At 35.4% G+C, this 19815-nt stretch overlaps 1 protein-coding gene across 4 annotated transcripts in view; it reads left to right on the top strand.

The window, feature by feature from the left end:
- Window positions 1-19815, top strand: part of LOC111153705 (coiled-coil serine rich protein 1) — a 1387597-nt gene that overhangs the window by 616021 nt on the left and 751761 nt on the right. For all 4 annotated transcript variants that reach the window (XM_022512866.1, XM_022512892.1, XM_022512883.1 and 1 more), the window contains exon 8: window positions 19028-19111. In XM_022512866.1, the coding sequence (XP_022368574.1) occupies window positions 19028-19111 (84 nt within the window). The remainder of the gene's footprint in view (window positions 1-19027; window positions 19112-19815) is intronic.

The following is a 19815-nucleotide window of genomic DNA, read 5'->3' as shown; positions in this document are numbered from 1 at the left end:
TTCCAACTCACACCTGCAGCTGTCTCATAAACCTAGCAGTTGGGGGAGGAAGAGACTGTAAATCTTTTAAATATTCCCCCAGATGATTTAGGTAAAGTCTTCCCATGCAGTTGAAGACTATCTATTAGTTTGCTACTCATGTACTTGCTATTGGCTTTCTTTAAAATACAGGGTTGTTTTTTTTTTTTTTTCTTTCTTTCTTTCTGTGCCTTTTCTTTTCTTCTTATTGTGTAATAATCCTATGACTTGACTGGCTCTCTACTTATGGTGTTAGGTATTGCACAGTAGACAAAATTAAAGTAGCAATAGAAGAACAGAAATCATATTTAAGTTCATAGTCAAAGTGAATAGAAAGGTCTATTACTTTCAAGATAATATAATACTATTAAAGTGCAAATCTCCTGTGACAAGTTCAGAATAAAGACCTCAAGAATTACAACTACAGTTTCTGTGTTCAAGCAAAATAACTTGACAGTTATTGACAGAAATAAGGTACCATTCACCTTTAAAAATATTGCTTTCTAAATCTCAGTCCAATGCCATTTAAAACTATGTTCAAGTTGTACACTTTCATAAGTTGTCATTTATTTTCCTTACAATCTTAACATTTTAATAGATTTACACTAATCTCTTTTTGAACAATTTTTGTATACTTTCTTAAGCTTAATTAACAGAACACTTATTACTTTCTTATGTGTAAAGAGTACTTAGTATCAAAAGGATTCAAAAACACCATTCTTTCCCTATAGGTGTTTATAATTTAGCCTTTTTACTCCGTGTTTTTGGTGTCTAGTAAATATTCACATAGTTTTAATTTTGTGGTGCTGGGGGAGGGTATTTATGTAAAAATTTTTAAGTTGCCTTTTTTCTATTCATTAAAAATAATTTCACATCTGGGGGGCACTTGGGAGGCTCAGAGTTAAGTGTCCACCTTGGGCTTAGGTCACAATCTCATGGTCCTGGGATCCAGGCCTGGGTAGGGCTCCCTGCTCAGTGGGGAGTCTGTTACTTCTCTTCCTCTGCCCCTCCCCCATCCTCCTGAGCACACATGTGTGTTCTCTCTCTCTCAAATAAATAAATTTAAAACAAAAATCTAAGATAATAATAATTTGGGTTTTTACTTCAGTTCTTTTCCACTTTACCCTCTGATGGAGGACTTCCTTATCAAACACATTCTCAAGAGATCTTATGATTCAGAATCAGAAGGGAAGTTGAGCTGGAAGAAAGATCCCTAGTACCTATGCAAGGGCTATAGGACACTTAGGAGAACCACTGAAGTGTCTCTGGGAAACTGATAGAAGAGAATAGTATAATAGTAAAAATTATTGTTGTGAACTCTGTGTTCTAGAAATAAAGATCAAGATATGCAAATGAAGATCTCTGGTTGTTTTGAATTTCTTTTTTGGTTCCAAAATATTTTTGTTTGAATATACTGTTATTCTGAGACTGTACCACCATGTTGCCATAGATTTAGCAGGTCACATGTTTGCTAAATATCTTGAATAAATATTTAGGTTTAATTTCTCTTTTTTTTTAAGATTTTATTTATTTATTTGACAGAGAGAGAGAGATCACAAGTAGGCAGAGAGGCAGGGAGGGGAGGGGAGGAAGCAGGCTCTCCGCCAAGCAGATCCCAGGACCCTGAGATCATGACCTGAGCCAAAGGCAAAGGCTTAACCCATTGAGCTACCCAGGTGCCCCTAGGTTTAATTTAAAATTGGGTTTAAATTTAAAAGTGTATTTTTCAGGTTACTATATAGACTCTATAACCAGACTTTTTCAGAGTTATGTATTTCATTGGATAGATTGACCATTATTTAATAACAGTTTTTTAAGTTACTGCATACTTATGCTTGTCTTTAGTATTTTGACATTATAATAATGGATATCTATGGTCTGGCCATTGATTTTCAGTCATCAGAGGTTTTGTTTCTTTTCTTTTCCTTTTTTTTTTTTTTTCTTCCTTTTCAACCAATAGTGCTCAGATGGAATGAGGATGGGTGTGAGTATCAGGGCATTTATTTACATTTCCCCCCATGCCTGAAGGTGACATTATTCTTGTGTGTGTGTGTGTGTGTGTGTGTGCTTAATTTTTTTTTAATTTTTTAATTTTTTAATAAACATATAGTATATTCTTAGCCCCAGGGGTACAGGTCTGTGAATCGCCAGCTTTACACACTCCACAGCACTCACCATAGCACATACCCTCCCCAATGTCCATAACCCCACCACCCTCTCCCTATACCCCTCCCCCCACCCCCCCTCAGTTTGTTTTGTGACATTAAGAGTCTCTTTTGGTTTGTCTCCCTCCTGATCCCATCTTGTTTCATTTATTCTTTTCCTATCCCCCTAGCCCCCCCACCCCATTGCATCTCCACTTCCTCATATCATGGAGATCATATGATAGTTGTCTTTCTCCAATTGACTTATTTTGCTAAGCATAATACCCTCTAGTTCCATCCACCTTATTGCAAATGGCAAGATTTCATTTTTTTGATGGCTGCATAGTATTCCATTGTATATATATACCACATCTTCTTTATCCATTCATCTGTTGATGGACATCTAGTTTCTTTCCGTAGTTTGGCTATTGTGGACATTGCTGCTATAAACATTCGGGTGCACGTGCCCTTTCGGATCACTACGTTTGTATCTTTAAGGTAAATACCCAGTAATGCAATTGCTGGGTCATAAGGTATTTTCAACTTTTTGAGGAACCTCTATGCTGTTTCCAGAATGGTTGCACCAGCTTGCATTCCCACCAACAGTGTAAGAGGGTTGAAGGTGTCATTATTCTTACCACATTTTATTATATATGAAGAGGAATGTGAACAATTGTATCTCTATGAACTTCACATACTGATTAGTGGTCAAAGCAAATTTGACTTTGATGAGACTAACTTGTCTAAAACCTTTTGATCATTTTGATGAGTGTCAACTTACAAGAATGTGGTGATGGCTGCCCTCACATTATGCAAAAAAGTCCACAACAATAAACTCTGGTGTTCACTTGAATGATTGAATGTGACTAAAGGCAAAACTACTGCTACAGAGACAGACTTAAGTAGACACCTACATCTCTTACTTGTTCAAGAATCAAGTAGTAACTAAATATGCAAAGATAGAAGTACTTTATATTTATAACCTGAAGGAATAAAGAACTACTGTTATATTAAATATGCTAACAGCCCCTCCTTTTTATTTAATATTACCCTGTATGGGAAATAAAAATGAGCATTTGGAGAGCTTTGAAGGTAAAAGACATAGTAGAGAAAGGTCATGGTTTATCTATTCTCTTTTTTCCATCCTTTCCTACTTCTTTCTATTTGCCTCTTTACTAACTATTGAAAAATTATATATAAACTCAATTACTTATATATAATCTAGAAGAAGGTGTAGCAGTTGAAAATTATATTATGTCTATGTATTGATTTCCTAGGGGTACTATAACAACGGTGTAGCTTAAACAGCAAAAATCTGTGTAGCTTAAACAACAAAAATCTGTGTAGCTTAAACAATAAAAATCTGTTGTCTCAGTTCTGAAAGATAGAATTCTGAGACCAAAGTGTCAATAAGACTGTGCTGCCTTTGGGGGTGCTAGGGAAGAATCTGTCCCAGTTCTCTCTTCTAGCTTCTGGTAGTTCCTTGGTTTGTGACATTAACTCCAGTCTTTACATGGTGTTTTCTTTGTGTACTCTCTGTGTCCAAATTTCTCCTTTTTATAGACATCAACATATTGGACTAGGGGCTTACCCTATTCTAGTACTGTCTTCATTTTAACCAATTACATCTGCAGTGACCCCATTTCCAAACAAGGTCATGCTCTGAGGTTCTAGAGGTTTATACTTCAGCATATGAATTTTGAGGGAACCCATTCAATCCTTAGCAGTCTTTACATAAAGTTATTTAGAAAGAGGATCTTTTACCACTAAAGCTCTATCAACAAAATATTATTTCATTTCCTTATGTTATGTTCATGAACGCTTCTTTGCCTACTGGAAGCTCATACCTCTTCCATGTAGAGGTTCTCATCTCCTAACACTTGAAGGATTTCCTCCCCTCACTTATTTCTTCTTTCCCTTGTATTTCTAACTTTTTCCTCCTTACTGAGTCATCGTTATCAATCTTTAAACCTGTTCAGGGTTTTCCATCTAACACACACACACAAACACCCCATTTCAATCCTAACAAGTCCTAGAAGGAGCTTATATTTTGATAATTATGTAGTTGGTAACTCCTTACTTCTCCCATATCTTCAGTTTATTTCTGAACCAGTGTAATTTGGATTCTGCTTCTAACATGCCACCTGGAACTGCTTTGTTAAAGTCAACAATGACTTACTTTTGATAAGGCCTTACTTTACTTTATCTCTGTTGCATCTAACATAATTGATCTTACTCTCTTGAAGTTATTTCCTGCCTTGACTATCATGACACCATGCTTTCCTTGTTCTCAGTCTGTTCATTTTCAATTACTATTTGTTTTGTTTTGTTTTTCCATAGTCACTTCTCATCTTTCAATTATTGATTTTGCACTACAACAATATTCTAATGATTCCCAAATCTCCACTCCCTGACCAGATGTCTTGCTTCTGAGCGCATTCCTACATTGACAGTCCATACTATATTTCTTCAGCTGGATGTTAAAAGAGTCACAAATTAAACTCATTGCATTTTCTTCATCTTAAATTCCTCCACCTCTAACTAGATTTGCTATCAACAAGAGTGAGCAACACTTGCATTCACCCCATACATCTGCCAGACACTATTTCATCCTTGACTCTTCCCTTCCCTTTTCCCTGCTGTGCCACCCATATCTGGAAGAACCCACCTTCTAAATAGCTTTCAAATCCACTCCCATTGCCCCATTTTAGTTTAAATACTAAAAATTTCTTACCTGGATCATTAAACTAGCCTCCTATCTCTGGCATTTATCCCAACTAGCCCATTGTCCATGCTGTACTACAGTAAGCTGCATAAACTTCAATCTGATCATATCCTTCCATGGAGAAGATGAGGGCAGGACACGTTTGGGGTTGCTGTTTTAGATATTCTATCTACCAGGCCTAATTGTGGTTGTTTCCCTTTTATGTACATTAGTGAATCATTGCGGGAAAAAATACATACATGATCTCCATTTTATAAGGGAAATTGAGGCTCTCCAAAGTAGTTCAGACTACTACTGAGAGACATGGTTTTGTGTTAATACAGATTTGGGTTTATTTCAGTCATTGTATTTTAGTTTTATGGTGTAGGAAAATTATTAAAACATTGAAAAATGTGGTTAATACCATCTTCCTGGTAAAAAATGTGAATATACACTGACAATGTATGCAAAATATGTATTATTTCAGAATTTCAATTGTACTTTCATTATTAATAGTTGATTTGTACAAGATCACACAGCTGAACTGTGACAAAACACTCAGATGCAATCTTTTCTATCCCAAAGGAGAGATAGCAATGAAAAACATTGCTAGATTTGTAGGCTTTTTTTCCTTTACTACATAATAGTTTTTAGGATAGTTTAGTGTTATTTAATGATTATCTACAACTTCTCAGTACTCTTAAATTTAATTTATAGAATCTTTAAACCAAACATTTGGTTTTATAGTGGACGATAATTATATAGTTGGGCAGAATATTCAGGCATTTGCTACATAAGCAACTATTGAAAAGTGTGTTTATATTATAAGTTGAAAAAGTTATTCTAAATTCATGTATATGCCATCTTAAAAGACTCCTGCTTTACAATGTACTTATAATTAGTATTTGAATTTACCACTATGTATGCTGTTGCTATCCATTAGTGCTCTAAAAAGAACAAAGCATGACCTTTTTTCCTTTCCTTACTGTCTACTACTGGTTTATGTTTTGTAGCTGTGATCTGTAGCGTCAGCTAACATTCGTTGCTTTTTTGCAGCTTAATTTTGTGACCTCCCAGACTGCCTGAAACTACTGCTTACATTGAGTTATATTATCCATGATTCCTGTTTAGCACAATGTTGAGCTTTCTGCTTTTTCTCCTCCCCAGAATTCTACAATTAGGCTAGTGTCCTCGAACAACATCCCTAATGCATGACTTAATCTGTATTCTTCATTAAACAGGATACTATGCCATTTTTTAGGATCTGCTAATATTAAGGATGTTTTTCCTCTCTGATTTTTACTGTATTAAAATGTAAAACTAGAAGGGCTTTTTCCTCCTTTTATCATGCAAAAAATGGCAAGTGTGCTGCCAAGCAATGCCCAATATCATTCACATTGCCCTTCCGCTCTGTCCGAGGGTGCATAAATGTCCAGGGCCCAAGAGCTGGCTCAGCTCCCTTGCCCCAGGTAAATAGCAGGAGGGGACCCACTACCAGCAGTCAGACCTGCCAGCACTATTTTTTATGAGATTTAATTTTTTTTTTTTTTTTTTTTTTTTTTTTTTTGATGTAGAGACAACACACTGACATCAGATCCACATCTCTGTTACTTACACCTCCCAATGAGAGAAGGCTGGCAAGCAGGACCATGCAGGAAGGTGCTCTCAGGCTGCAGAGTTCAGAGTGAACTCCAGCTGTAGGGGTAGTTTATGTAATGGCAAACAGCATGGGATTAGCTAGATTTCCAGAGCTCCCTAAAGACTGATTAACTTGAATAATTTCAGGAGCTCTGGGGAGTACAGGGGACTATCCCTAGTTGCCTAGTACCTGGTTTGGTAAGGCTGGTACATAATGGCCCTAAAGTGTTAGTTCCCAATAAGGGAAGTATCTGGAATGTGGACTTAATTTGTTGTTCAAGAAGAGGATCTAACTGGCTTCTGACCACGGCCTCAAAACTGGGTCAATATAGCATTTTAAACAAAAGTAAAAAAACTGTGTTACACACTTCTGGGTGGGGAATGTTACACACTTCTGTCTTTTCCATCTCAGGAACTAAACTTGAGGTCATGTTCAAACATAATTCTCTTACTTCATTTAGGATGTCGAGGGATAAAAGGTCCCGTGTTTCTTATTTAAGCATGAAAAGCATGGGGTGCCTGCTAGCTCAGTTGGTAGAGCATGCATTTCTTGACCTCAAGTTCATGAGTTCAAGCCCCATGTTGGGCATGGAGGCTACTTAAAAAATAATCATAATTTAAAAAATAAAATAAAAAATGAAAAGCAAGCGAGCATGATTTCATAACAGAAAGGAATGTTTAACAGGGTATTTCTAACCATTTCATTTTTATTTCTTATAAAATCTATACTGTGGGAAAAGTCATAATCACTTACCTTATTTAAAAAATACAGGTATAATGTGACAGTTATGTCTGTACTCTCTGAGGAAAAAAAAAAATGTTGGTATCAGAGAATCTTAAGATCTCCTAAGAATATTTTTTCCCAAGAATTTTATATCAAGCAAGTTCAGTGGGGCAATATGAATTAATATCACTTTATCACTTCTTGACTTTCTTTGTTGAGAAGCTCATTGCTGATGAGTTTATAAGACATTTATATCTTAAGTAGAGTTCATAATTGATTTTGATAAAACCCATGGGTGTAGGAGATCAGAAAACTAATTTGCCTTGCTTACTAACTCATTCTATGACCCTAGGAAATTTGTTTTTATCTTTATGCCTACAAAATAAAATCATTTTAAGAAGGCTTTGAAAAATGAAATACAGATATTTGGGGTCTTTCCTATTTTTTTTATTTTTTTAAATTAAACATACTACATTATTTGCTTCAAGGGTACAGGTCTGTGGATGATCAGTCTTACACAATTCACAGCACTCATCATAGCATATACCCTCCCCAGTGTCCGTGACCCAGGCACCCTATCCTTTCCCCCTCTACCCCCCAGCAACCCTCAGTTTGTTTCCTGAGATCGAGTCTCTTATGTCTCCCTCTCCAGTCCCATCTTGTTGCATTTTTTTCCTTTCCCTAACCCCCACAACCCCCTGCCCTGCCTCTCAAATTCTACATGTAGAATTATATGAGAGAGATTATATGATAATTGTCTTTCTCTGATTGACTTATTTCACCCAGCATAGTACCCTCTAGTTCCACCACATTGTTGCAAATGGCAAGATTTCATTTCTTTTGATGGCTGCATAGTATTCCATTGTATATATATACCACATCTTCTTTATCCACTCATCTCTTGATGGACATCTAGTTCTTTCCATAGTTTGGCTATTGTGGACATTGCTGCTATAAACTTTGGGTGCATGAACCCCTTCGGATCACTACGTTTGTATCTTTAGGGTAAATACCCAGTAGTGTGATTATTGGGTCATAGGATAGCTCTATTTTCAACTTTTGGAGGAACCTCCATAATGTTTTCCAGAGTGGCTATACCACCTTATATTCCCAGCAACAGTGTAGGTGGATTCCTCTTTCTCTGCATCCTCGCCAGCATCTGACATTTCCTGATTGGTTAATTATAGCCATTCTGACTGGTGTGAGGTGGTATCTCATTGTGGTTTTGATTTGTGTTACCCTGATGCCGAGTGATGTGGAGCACTTGTTCATGTGTCTGTGCCATTTGGATGTTTTCTTTGCAGAAATGTCTGTTCATGTTTTCTGTCCATTTCTTGATTGGATTATTTGTTCTTTGGGCATTGAGTTTGATAAGTTCTTTATAGATTTTGGATACTAGCCCTTTATCTGATATGTCGTTTGCAAATATCTTCTCCCATTCTGTCAGGTGTCTTTTGGTTTTGTTAACTGTTTCCTTTGCTGTGCAGAAGCTTCTTACCTTGATGAAGTCCCAGTAGTTCATTTTTGCCCTTGCTTCCCTTGCCTTTGGCGATGTTTCTAGGAAGAAGTTGCTATGGCTGAGGTTGAAGAGGTTGCTGCCTGTATTCTCCTCAAGGATTTTGATAGATTCCTGTCTCAACATGGAGGTCTTTCATCCCTTTGAGTCTATTTTTAAGTGCGATGTAAGGAAATGGTCCAGTTTCATTCTTTTCCTGTCCAATTTTCCCAATACCATTAGTTGAAGGGACTGTCTTTTTTCCATTGGACATTGTTTCCTGCTTTGTTGAAGATTAGTTGACCGTAAAGTTGAGAGTCTATTTCTGGGCTCTCTGTTCTGTTCCATTGATCTATGTGTCTGTTTTTGTGCCAGGACCATACTGTCTTGATGATTACAGCTTTGTAATAGAGCTTAAAGTCTGGAATTATGATGCCACCAACTTTGATTTTCTTTTTCAACATTCCTCTGGCTATTGAAGGTCTTTTCTGGTTCCATATAAATTTTAGGATTATTTGTTCCATTTCTTTGAATAAAATTGATGGTATTTTGATAGGGATTGCATTAAATGTGTAGATTGCTTTAGGTAGCGTAGATATTTTCACAATATTTGTTCTTGCAATCCATGAGCATGGAATATTTTTCCATTTCTTTGTGTCTTCCTCAATTTCTTTCATGATTGCCTCTTTGGTTAGGTTTATTCCTAGGTATCTTATGGTTTTGGGTGCAATTATAAATAGGATCGACTTCTTAATTTCTCTTTCTTCTGTCTTATTGTTGGTGTATAGAAATGCAACTGATTTCAGTACATTGATTTTATATCCTGACATTTTACTGAATTCTTGTGTGAGTTCTAGAAGTTTTGAAGTGTAGTCTTTTGGGTTTTCCACATAAATTATCATATCATCTCCAAAGAGTGAGAGTTTGATTTCTTTGCCAATTCAGATGACTTTTATTTCTTTCTGTTGTCTGATTGCCGAGGCTAGAACTTCTACTACTATGTTGAATAGCAGTGGTGATAGTGGACATCACTGCCATGTTCCTGATCTTAGGGGGAAAGCTCTCAGTTTTTCCCCATTGAGAATGATATTCACTGTGGGTTTTTCATAGATGGCTTTGATGATATTGAGGTATGTACCCTCTGTCCCTACACTGTGAAGAGTTTTGATCAAGAAAGGATGCTGTACTTTGTCAAATGCTTTTTCAGCATCTATTGAGAGTATCATATGGTTCTTCTTTCTTTTATTAGTGTACTGTGCCACATTGATTTGAAGATGTTGAACCAACCTTGCAGCCCAGGAATAAATCCCACTTGGTTGTGGTGAATAATCCCTTAATGTACTGTTGGATCCTATTGGTTAGTATTTTGATGAGAATTTTCTCATACATGTTCATCAAGGATATTGGTCTGTAATTCTCCTTTTTGTTGGGGCTTTGTCTGGTTTGGGGATCAAGGTAATGCTGGCCTCACAAAATGAATTTGGACGTTTTCCTTCTGTTTCTTTCTTTCTTTTCTTTTCTTTTTTTCTTTTTTCTTTCTTTCTTTCTTTCTTTTTTTTTTTTTTTTTTTTGAACAGTTTTAGGTTTTTTTTTTTTTGAACAGTTTCAGGATAATAGGTATTAATGCTTCTCTAAGTGTTTGGTAGAATTCTCCTGGGAAGCCATCTGGCCCTGGGCTCTTGTTTGTTGGTAGATTTTTGATGATTGCTTCAATCTCCTTACTGGTTATGGATCTGCTCAAGCTTTCTACTTATTTCTGGCTTAATTTTGGTAGTTTATATGTCTCTAGGAATGCATCCATTTCTCCCAGATTGTAAAATTTGCTGGCATATATTTGCTCATAATTTTGTATTTTTTGGTGTTGGTTGTGATTTCTCCTCTTTCGTTCATGATTTTATTAATTTGGGTCTTTTCTCTTTTCTTTTTGATAAGTCTGGCCAGGGGTTTATCAATCTTATTAATTCTTTCAGAGAACCAGCTCCTAGTATTGTTGATTTGCTCTACTGTTCTTTTGGTTCCTATTTCATTGATTTCTGCTCTGATCTTTATTATATCTCTTCTGCTGCTGGGTTTAGACTTTCTTTGCTGTTCTTTCTCCAGCTCCTTTAGGTGTTGAGTTAGGTTGTATACTTGAGACCTTTCTTGTTTCTTGAGAAAGGCTTGTACTGCTATATACGTTCCTCTCAGGACTGCCTTTGCTGTGTCCCAAAGATTTTGAACAGTTATGCTTTCATTTTCATTTGTTGCCCTGAATTTTTTCAATTCTTCTTTAATTTCCTGGTTGACCCATTCATTCTTTAGTAGGATGCTCTTTAGCCTCCATGTATTTGAGTTCTTTCCAACTTTCCTCCTGTGGTTGAGTTCTATTTTCAAAGCATTGTGGTCTGAAAATATGCAGGGAATGATCCCAATCTTTTGGTACCAGTTGAGACCTGATTTGTGACCCAAGATGTGATCTATTCTGGAGAATGTTCCATGTGCACTAGAGAAGAATGTGTATTCTGTTGCTTTGGGATGGAATGTTCTGAATATATCTGTGATGTTCATCTGGTCCAGTGTGTCATTTAAAGCCTTTATTTCCTTGTTGATCTTTTGCTTGCATGATCTGTCCATTGCAGTGAGGGGGGTATGAAAGTCCCCTACTATTATTGTGTTATTGTTGATGTGTTTCTTTGATTTTGTTATTAGTTGGTTTATATAATTGGCTACTCCCATGTTAGGGGCATAGATATTTAAAATTGTTAGATCTTCTTGTTGGATAGACCCTTTAAGTATGATATCGTGTCCCTCCTCATCTCTTATTATAGTCCTTGGCTTAAAATCTAATTGATCTGATATATGGATTGCCACCCCAGCTTTCTTTTGATGTCCATTAGCATGGTAAATTGTTTTCCACCCCCTCACTGTAGATCTAGAGTTGTCTTTGGGTCTAAAATATGTTTCTTGCAGACAGCATATCAATGAGTCTTGTTTTTTTTATCCATTCTGATACCCTGTGTCTTTTGATTGGGGATTTTTTGCCATTGTATTGCCTATAAGGTGACTGTTACTCTATATTGTCTCTGTTCCTTTCTGGTCTATGTTACTTTTAGGCTCTCTCTTTGCTTAGAGGACCCCTTTCAATATTTCCTGTAGGGTTGGTTTGTTGTTTACAAATTCTTTTATTTTTTGTTTGTCCTGGAATATGTTTATCTCTCATTCTATTTTCAATGATAGCCTAGGTGGATATACTATTCTTGGCTGCATATTTTTCTTGTTTAGTGCTCTTAAAATATCATGCCAGTCCTTTCTGGCCTGACAGGTCTCTGTGGATAGGTCTGCTTCGAGTCTAATATTTCTGCCATTGTATGTTACAGACCTCTTGTGCAAAGCTGCTTTCAGGATTTTCCCTTTGTCACTGAACCTCGTAAGTGTTACTATTAGAGGGGCAGAAGGAGAGGGAGAGAGAGTCTTAAGCACACTCCCACTCACTGTGGAGCCTGACACCCGGCTCAGTTTCACAACCCCAAGATCATGACCTGAGCTGAAATCAAGAGTTGGACTAAGCTTCTGCTTATTTAAATGTATATTATTCAGTGATAGGAAACTACAGATTTTAATAATTATGACATTTTCTCATTCAAGCACAATTAATTTTCAGGACTAAAATGCAATTCTATTTTTTTAAATTAAATTATATTATTTCTAAATTCATTAATTATTTATAAATATGGAACTCACAGTGTGGTAGATTAAAGATAGCTACAAATATTTTGTTACTATTCCTACTATTTTTAACCACTCCCCCCCCAAAAAATATTGTATGAAACAAATAATAAAATAGTGAAAGCTTTGAGTAAATATTTTTTATAAGGATCATAACTTAGATTAACATGTTCTCTTCACTTACTGTATAGAAAAAAAATAAGGTAAAGTACATTAAAAGAGTTATGCAACCCAACTTTTTCTTATTGATGTAAGAAAGTGAATCTAAGAGCAGTCTAACAATGTGGAAATGACAAGCCCATGGTCTCATGGAACTGTTTTAACATCCTAGCACATTTCTCAGGTTATTAAACATTAAAAACATTAAAAACAATGTTTTTAATGATTCCAAAAAATGTAGGAATACAATAAATTTTTTTGAGAGGTTAAGGAAAACATCCTAAGGGTCTTAGTGTTATTATTATTTCCTTTTGTTTGACCTTTGCTAAAACTGCTTTTTTTGCTTCATTTTTATGCCTCAAGCCTTTATTTATCATAGAAATGTACCATTTTGCCCAATAACTGGTCAAAAGATATTCTATTGTAAAAAGAAATTCTGTACATAAAATTGTTCTACAAATTATAAAGCCCTATCCTATACACATATCAGGTATCGTTATCATTATCTTTTGAGTGATAAAGATCAGTAAGAAGTCTTAATATTTCCTAAGAGTAAAACTTGCAAATGAAAAGATTATGCTAATCTTTGATTTTTGGAAAATCAAAGCCAGTATGCCATTGTGTCAAGGGATAATGCTGTTTCCTGATTTGATCTATATGCTAAAAATATGTATTTCTAAAGTACTCACTTTGAACATTTATTATGCCTTTTTAATTTTTATATTTCTATAAAAATATTTAGGAAATATGCTGTAAATCAATGAAAAGTTACTTCATCTCATAAGGGAATGTACAAAGTCATATCCAGAATATTTTTAATTGAATATAAAAAAACCATTTTTCATGATGTAGCATTAATATTGAATTGTTTTATATTTTTTTCAATTATTTCAAACTAAATAATAAAGAATTAGAGTGGTGTTTTTACTCACTTTTTAGAAGATTTACTTATTTGAGAGAAAGAGAAAGCGAAAGAAAGCATGAGAACAGGGAGAGTCTGAGGGAGAGGCAGAGTCCCCATTGAGTGGGGAGCCTGATGTGGGGCTTGATCCTGGGACAACAGGATCATGACCTGAGCCAAAGGCAGACACTTAACCAACTGAGCCACCCAAGCACTCTGACTTTGTTTTCAATACTCAAAAAGCAGTTCCTCTTATGCTCCTGTGACTATATGCCTACACTGCTTTATTTCTCTAGCTGCTCAGGTATTGCAGATAGCATGCTACTTTAAAACTCAGTTAACATAAGAATTATAGAAAGTCAGTTAGTTAGGTAGAGCTGCAAAATACATTGTCTATTATTATACAATTTTGTGTTTTGTAACCTCTGCCCTGCTGTCCTCTCCTACCATATTCCTATTTCTTTTTTTTTTCTACTTGTTCATAACATTCTGTCCTCCTTTTCTCAGATAAAGTTGTCTCTTTCCTTTATTTTTTAAAAATATTTTGACCTTTTTGTTTACAAGAATGAGGAAATAACTTGTAAATCATAAAGTAAAGCCCTCCAGAGGTCTATAAATAGAAAGAATCATGATGACTTAATACCAATTTTGACATGTGTTTGTAAATAGTAGCCCAGAATTACATTAATAATTTTACCTACAGAATTATCTGAAGGTCTGTGAGTTAGAAATTATGTGATTTTTTTTAACCTGTATTTCTAATTTCAGCATAAGATCATTTTCAAATGATTTATGGATTCTACTTGCCTTTTTTTTGGCGTTTGATTTCTGTTTATATAATAGTCTGACACAATGATTTGGTTCTAATTCTAGGCAAAAATAAATTATGGAATATATGAGACTGAAGTCAGCTAAGTGAATTTGGGACAAATTACCTGAATATCTGTGTATCTGGCTCTAACTTTCCAAATTTATCAAATAAAAGTACAAGAATAAGATAATTTGTAAACTACTTTTATATCTGTATGTCTGCTTCTCTAGTAACTTATGCAATGAGGTCATAAATCTTCCTTTCATGCATGAAATGAGCTATTTGACAATTGCACTATTTAAACTATAACTTAAATCACAAAAATCATAAATTAAATCACAAAAAATTCTATTTAAAAACTAGCTGCATACATTTTTTACAACTATAATTCTAATTATAGTAATTTGGAGTTTTTGTCCACATGTGCATCACCAAAATTAATTCTATAAAATAATAATTTTAAATGTTCACTGTTTGCAGGTCAGGAATTTGGGAATAATTCAACTTGGGCAGTTATGGTCAGATAGTGTTGTGGGCTTTGGTCACTTGAAAGCTCCACTTGGCTAGATGTGCAAAATGTCTCATTCTCAGGGCTGGCAATTGAAGCTGGATATCCTCTCACAGCTCAGAGGGGGCTGTCAACAGAAGTACATGTGGTTTTACTTTTTGGCATGGCTGTTGGCTTCCTGAGAAAGGAGCATCGTAGGAGATCAGTTGTGGAATCTGAAAGGCTTTTTCTTATCTAATCCTGGAAGTCATGTAGAGTTAATTCCATCATATCCTCATGGTCAAACAATAAAACCAGCCTAGATCCAAGGACAGAGCATTGGCCTCCTCTTTCAGTAGGAATAGTAACAAAATACTTGTAGCTCTCTTTAATCTACCACACTGTGAGTTCCATATTTATAAATAATTAATGAATTTAGAAATAATATAATTTAATTTAAAAAAATAGAATTGCATTTTAGTCCTGAAAATTAATTGTGCTTGAATGAGAAAATGTCATAATTATTAAAATCTGTAGTTTCCTATCACTGAATAATATACATTTAAATAAGCAGAAGCTTAGTCCAACTATTGATTTCAGCTCAGGTCATGATCTCGGGGTTGTGAAATTGAGCCCGGTGTCAGGCTCCACATTGAGTGGTAAGTGTGCTTAAGACTCTCTCTCCCTCTCCTTCTGCCCCTCCCTGCTGTGTGCTCTTTCTCTCTAAAATAAATAAATAAATCTTTAAATAAGTACAAGGTTAAATTGGTTACATTAGCCTACAGGTTAATGGAATAATTTTTTTTTAAGCTTTTGTTTATTTAAGAGAAAGAGAGAACAGGCATGAGCAGGGAGTAGGATCAGAGGGTGAGGGAGGAGCAAACTCCCCACTGAGCAGGGAGCCAGATGCGGGACTGGATCCCAGGACTCTGAGATCATGACCTGGGACAAAGGCAGATGCTTAACTGACTGAGCCACCCAGGCATCTGGTTATTCGAAAAATCAAGAATGTTAAAATCGAGTTAATTCTACACATTAATATGATTTCTAACTCAGTAGATTATCCTGCCAAATACATCCTAGAAATTTGCAAACATGGTGAGAATATTGAAGGGATATTGCTCTTAGTCTTAAGCTAAGAATGTTGTTCAAGGGATTTTATTTTATGTATTAGACAAATACTTCTGTGAATATTGACACGTGTATATATGACAACTAAAAATGAAACTCTAAATAACTAAGATTCATTGCATAGTCATCATAAATGTTTTTGTAAAAATTGGCTTCTGATGACATAAATAATTAATGCATTATTCCATAAGTAAATGTAAATGACATATTACACCTATCTGATTGAAAACTGAGATTATGAATTTCTTGAAGAAGTTCCCCAGGAACAAAATGAGAGAATTGTACAAAGTGAGTGTATTTTTGAAAAACCAATTTTTTTTTCATGATTCCTGTTAGTCACAATATAGGTGAATCTTCCATTTTAAATTAATTAATTTGATTAAATTGATTAATTAATTAATCAATTAATTAACAAAATAATTAACATACAAAAAATATTGTTGATAATTAATCTATAAAAAACAGTTGTAGTAGATTCAGACAGATGCCCAGATCTTCTTTCAGTAAAGGACTCACTGCCCAGCTCCAAGTCCTGTGGTTGGCTGATTGCCTTTTACTCTTAGCGCATGCCCTAAGGGCCTGCCTCTTCTTTCTAGCTGAAGTCAATCTCATCTGTGGATGATGATCTGAAACAAAGAATAAATAGCAGCTGAGATCTCGCTCTTGAGACAGCCCCCAGTCAATGACTGAACAGGGAGTGATATAAGGGCCTGCCCACTTTCCCTCAACCTGTGATTCCCTTAACAGGCGCTCTTGGCGCTGGATCTCTTCATTTGGCTGACAGAGGACTCGTCAGGTATGAATCTGGGTCCAGCTATCTCCCTACCCAAGTCTGATTTTTCTTTTCTTTTTACATGGGTTTAATCTCTAATAAACCATTTGCAACCTTAACTCCACCTCAATATTTGTTTCCTGGAGAACTCACCTGTGACATTTTATTTTATGAGAAGAATTAATTTTTCTTAAGTGAGATACTATGGAAGGCTTTGGGAATATAAATATTAGTACAGTGCAGTATTTGCCATCAGGTAGTTTATGGTCTGCTGTTATCTTCAACCTCCACACAAAAGTTACTAGCACAGAGCCACAGGACTAGTTAATTGAAAGCCCAACAATTTGATCCTAGATCTCAGATTCTAAGAAGCAGGATTATTCTTTTAGCTACCTCTTAAGTTTGGTATTTTTTTTTCCTTTATATTGTGGAGCAGGCTAAGCATTCTTTGCATTAATATTTAAAATCTATGAAAATAAATATTAAAAACAATGAGTGTAAACTCTATGAAAACATGATTTAGGGAAGAAATAGGCCTACTGCAAAAGGAGGCTAATTAGCCTCTCCCAGTCAAGCTGGTTGTAAACAACTGAAAGAAATTAGTAAATCCAAATCATATGTTCGGTGTTGCTTAGTTTAGAGGAAGTAGAAATTATTAACACCATGAAAACCAAAATAAACAAGTATTCTGTTGTTGTTGTTGTTGTTTTGAAGTCATTAGCTGTTGTTTTCCTTGCCAGTTCAGTTAACAGATTCAGAAAAAGTGGGAATTCTAATGTTTATATTACTTATTTGGTGATTTTATGGGAAGGAAATCTGGCTTTGAGCTTATACACATTAGTTACAGTGTTTGGTGCTAATGAAATAGTCTGTTTGCTGAAGTGGAGGGGGAGAAAGGTCCAAAGAGGCTGGGGAATAAGCAAACAGCATGTAAAGTATTAATATTGCATGAAATGACGTATGATTTAGATGCTATGGAGCATGCCCTTACTCCCAAGGGACATCTTACTCCGCCAACAAGGGGAACCTCTCTAGTGGAATAAGGTGCAATGTCTGAAATGCCTCTAAAAGCACAGTTGTGGGGAAGAGAGGGGTGCTGTGGGTAGAAGACTGTATAATCCAGACTCGTGGATGTGTAAAGCAAGGATAGATAAAACACCTTGTGTTTCAGTTCTGTAGGAATAAGTGAAAGTTGTTAAGAAAGTTGGAAATGAAAACTTTGAAGCTCCAGAAATAAGCAAGTAGCAGATAATGAAAGGCACTATATGCTGTGCTAAAGAGTGTTGCCTTCTTTATTTTCCTGAAGGAGGTGATCAGCTGTTAAATAAGAAGGAATGTAATTTATCCCCATTAAAGCAAATATCTCTGGCAGATTGGGAATGCGATAGAAAACCAGTTTAGAAACTTAACTGCATTAAGCCAGGAAAGAAGCAATGAGTACCTAGAGTAAGTTAATGAGTTTAGAGAAGAGTGAGTGAGTCTAAGACATAATAAAGAAATAGAGATGAGAGAGGTATCAGATTTGGTTCAGAGTGAGTAAAAACTGAGAGTATAGGATGGCTTCCTGGGTATTTTTAGAAACTAGGAAGGTGTGAGAAGTAAGTAGAAATGAAGTTTTCAGGTAGAGGGGAAATGATGAGATGATAGTTGCCCTGGAATGTCTATGGGACAATGTGAGTATATGCTCAATAAGTAGTTTTGTTTGTGGACTGATGCTTGGAAGATGGAGGAGTCTTGATTAAGTAATTTTATCCGAGAGTTACCAGCATACAGTAATATAGGCCCTAAATATGGGTGTATTGTGTACACAGAGGCTGTGCCTGAGTGTACTTGACCAGTGAGAAGATTAAATGCCCAAAGATGCTCTAGGGGAAGGGAGAAATATTAGAGAAATGTTTTTAAAGACAAAGGCTGTAACATGGTAACTGGTTTGGGAATTAATATTTCATTATAGTAGGGGAACAAATGGTAGATAAAAGTATCTCTTTTAAAGTATAGTCCTTTTTCTACTCAACTATGTATGCACAAGAATGGGAAGAAAGAATTTAGGATAATTCATTAGTTTCTGTTATTGGCAACAAAATGGAGAAATGAATATCAAAGAGAAAGACTGATTTTTTTTAAAAAAAGTGTGTATATATATAGAATAATATCTTCAGATACATTAGCTTGTTTATTTTGCAACTTAGAATATATTATGAAAAATACCACACTGTAGAGAAAACTTCAGTTTCATTAGTCATATGAATTATCTCCCACTGTGTGAAGCTGACTTTCCTTATCAAGAGCAAAGTGAAAGGGCTAAGCCTATTATGCTGTCTCTTTGATGTTTTTATAGGATATAATGAAAGATGAATGCTCACTGCTGAAGCTGCAGCTGAAAGAGCGGGACGAACTCATCTCCCAACTTCAGGAAGAGCTGGTAAGTGATAAAAATACTTGGCCCACAAGTATACTTTCCTTGCAAGGTTATTTGCTGTAAACCATCCAACGCCTTCTTCGTTAGAAACTGTTAGTGCTTAAATCAGATTCATTATCAAATTTATAGTCCTATAGCAATGATTATTTGAAAATCTGAAAAATAGAATGGTCTGTAATCTATATTGAACTTTGTATAATTCCAGAAACAGATCCCTAAACCAAGGCTAGATGTTCTAGTTGTATTTATTAAAAATTGTAAGGACTAAGGCCATATTTTATTTTGTAAACCATGTGATTTAACTTCAGACTACACTACCTAGAGATATAATCATGTAATATGAAGGAAAGTACTCAGAAATCTTAAACAAAAAATAGATTTTACTTTTTATTTTCACAAAGCTACCAAAAAGCTATTAACTTAATGAGATTTTTAATTTGTCATATCTATACTATATAAAAATTACACAAAGTATTACATCTTTATAGTTGGTGTTTTCAGGGTGTTTTAAAATGTGACATCATAAAAGTCTTAAGGAAAAGTTTTATAATCTGAAAACATATTTGGGAGAGGAGTCAAGATGGCAGAGAAGTAGCAGGCTGAGACTACTTCAGGTAGCGGAGATCAGCTAGATAGCTTATCTAAAGATTGCAAACACCTACAAATCCAATGGGAGATCGAAGAGAAGAAGAACAGCAACTCTAGAA

The sequence above is a fragment of the Enhydra lutris genome, unplaced genomic scaffold, assembly GCF_002288905.1.
Source record: "Enhydra lutris kenyoni isolate GAN:26980312 unplaced genomic scaffold, ASM228890v2 scaffoldscaffold3, whole genome shotgun sequence".
Taxonomy (NCBI): domain Eukaryota; kingdom Metazoa; phylum Chordata; class Mammalia; order Carnivora; family Mustelidae; genus Enhydra; species Enhydra lutris.
Note: the sequence above shows the minus strand (reverse complement) of the source record. Positions and strands in the feature narration are given on the sequence as shown.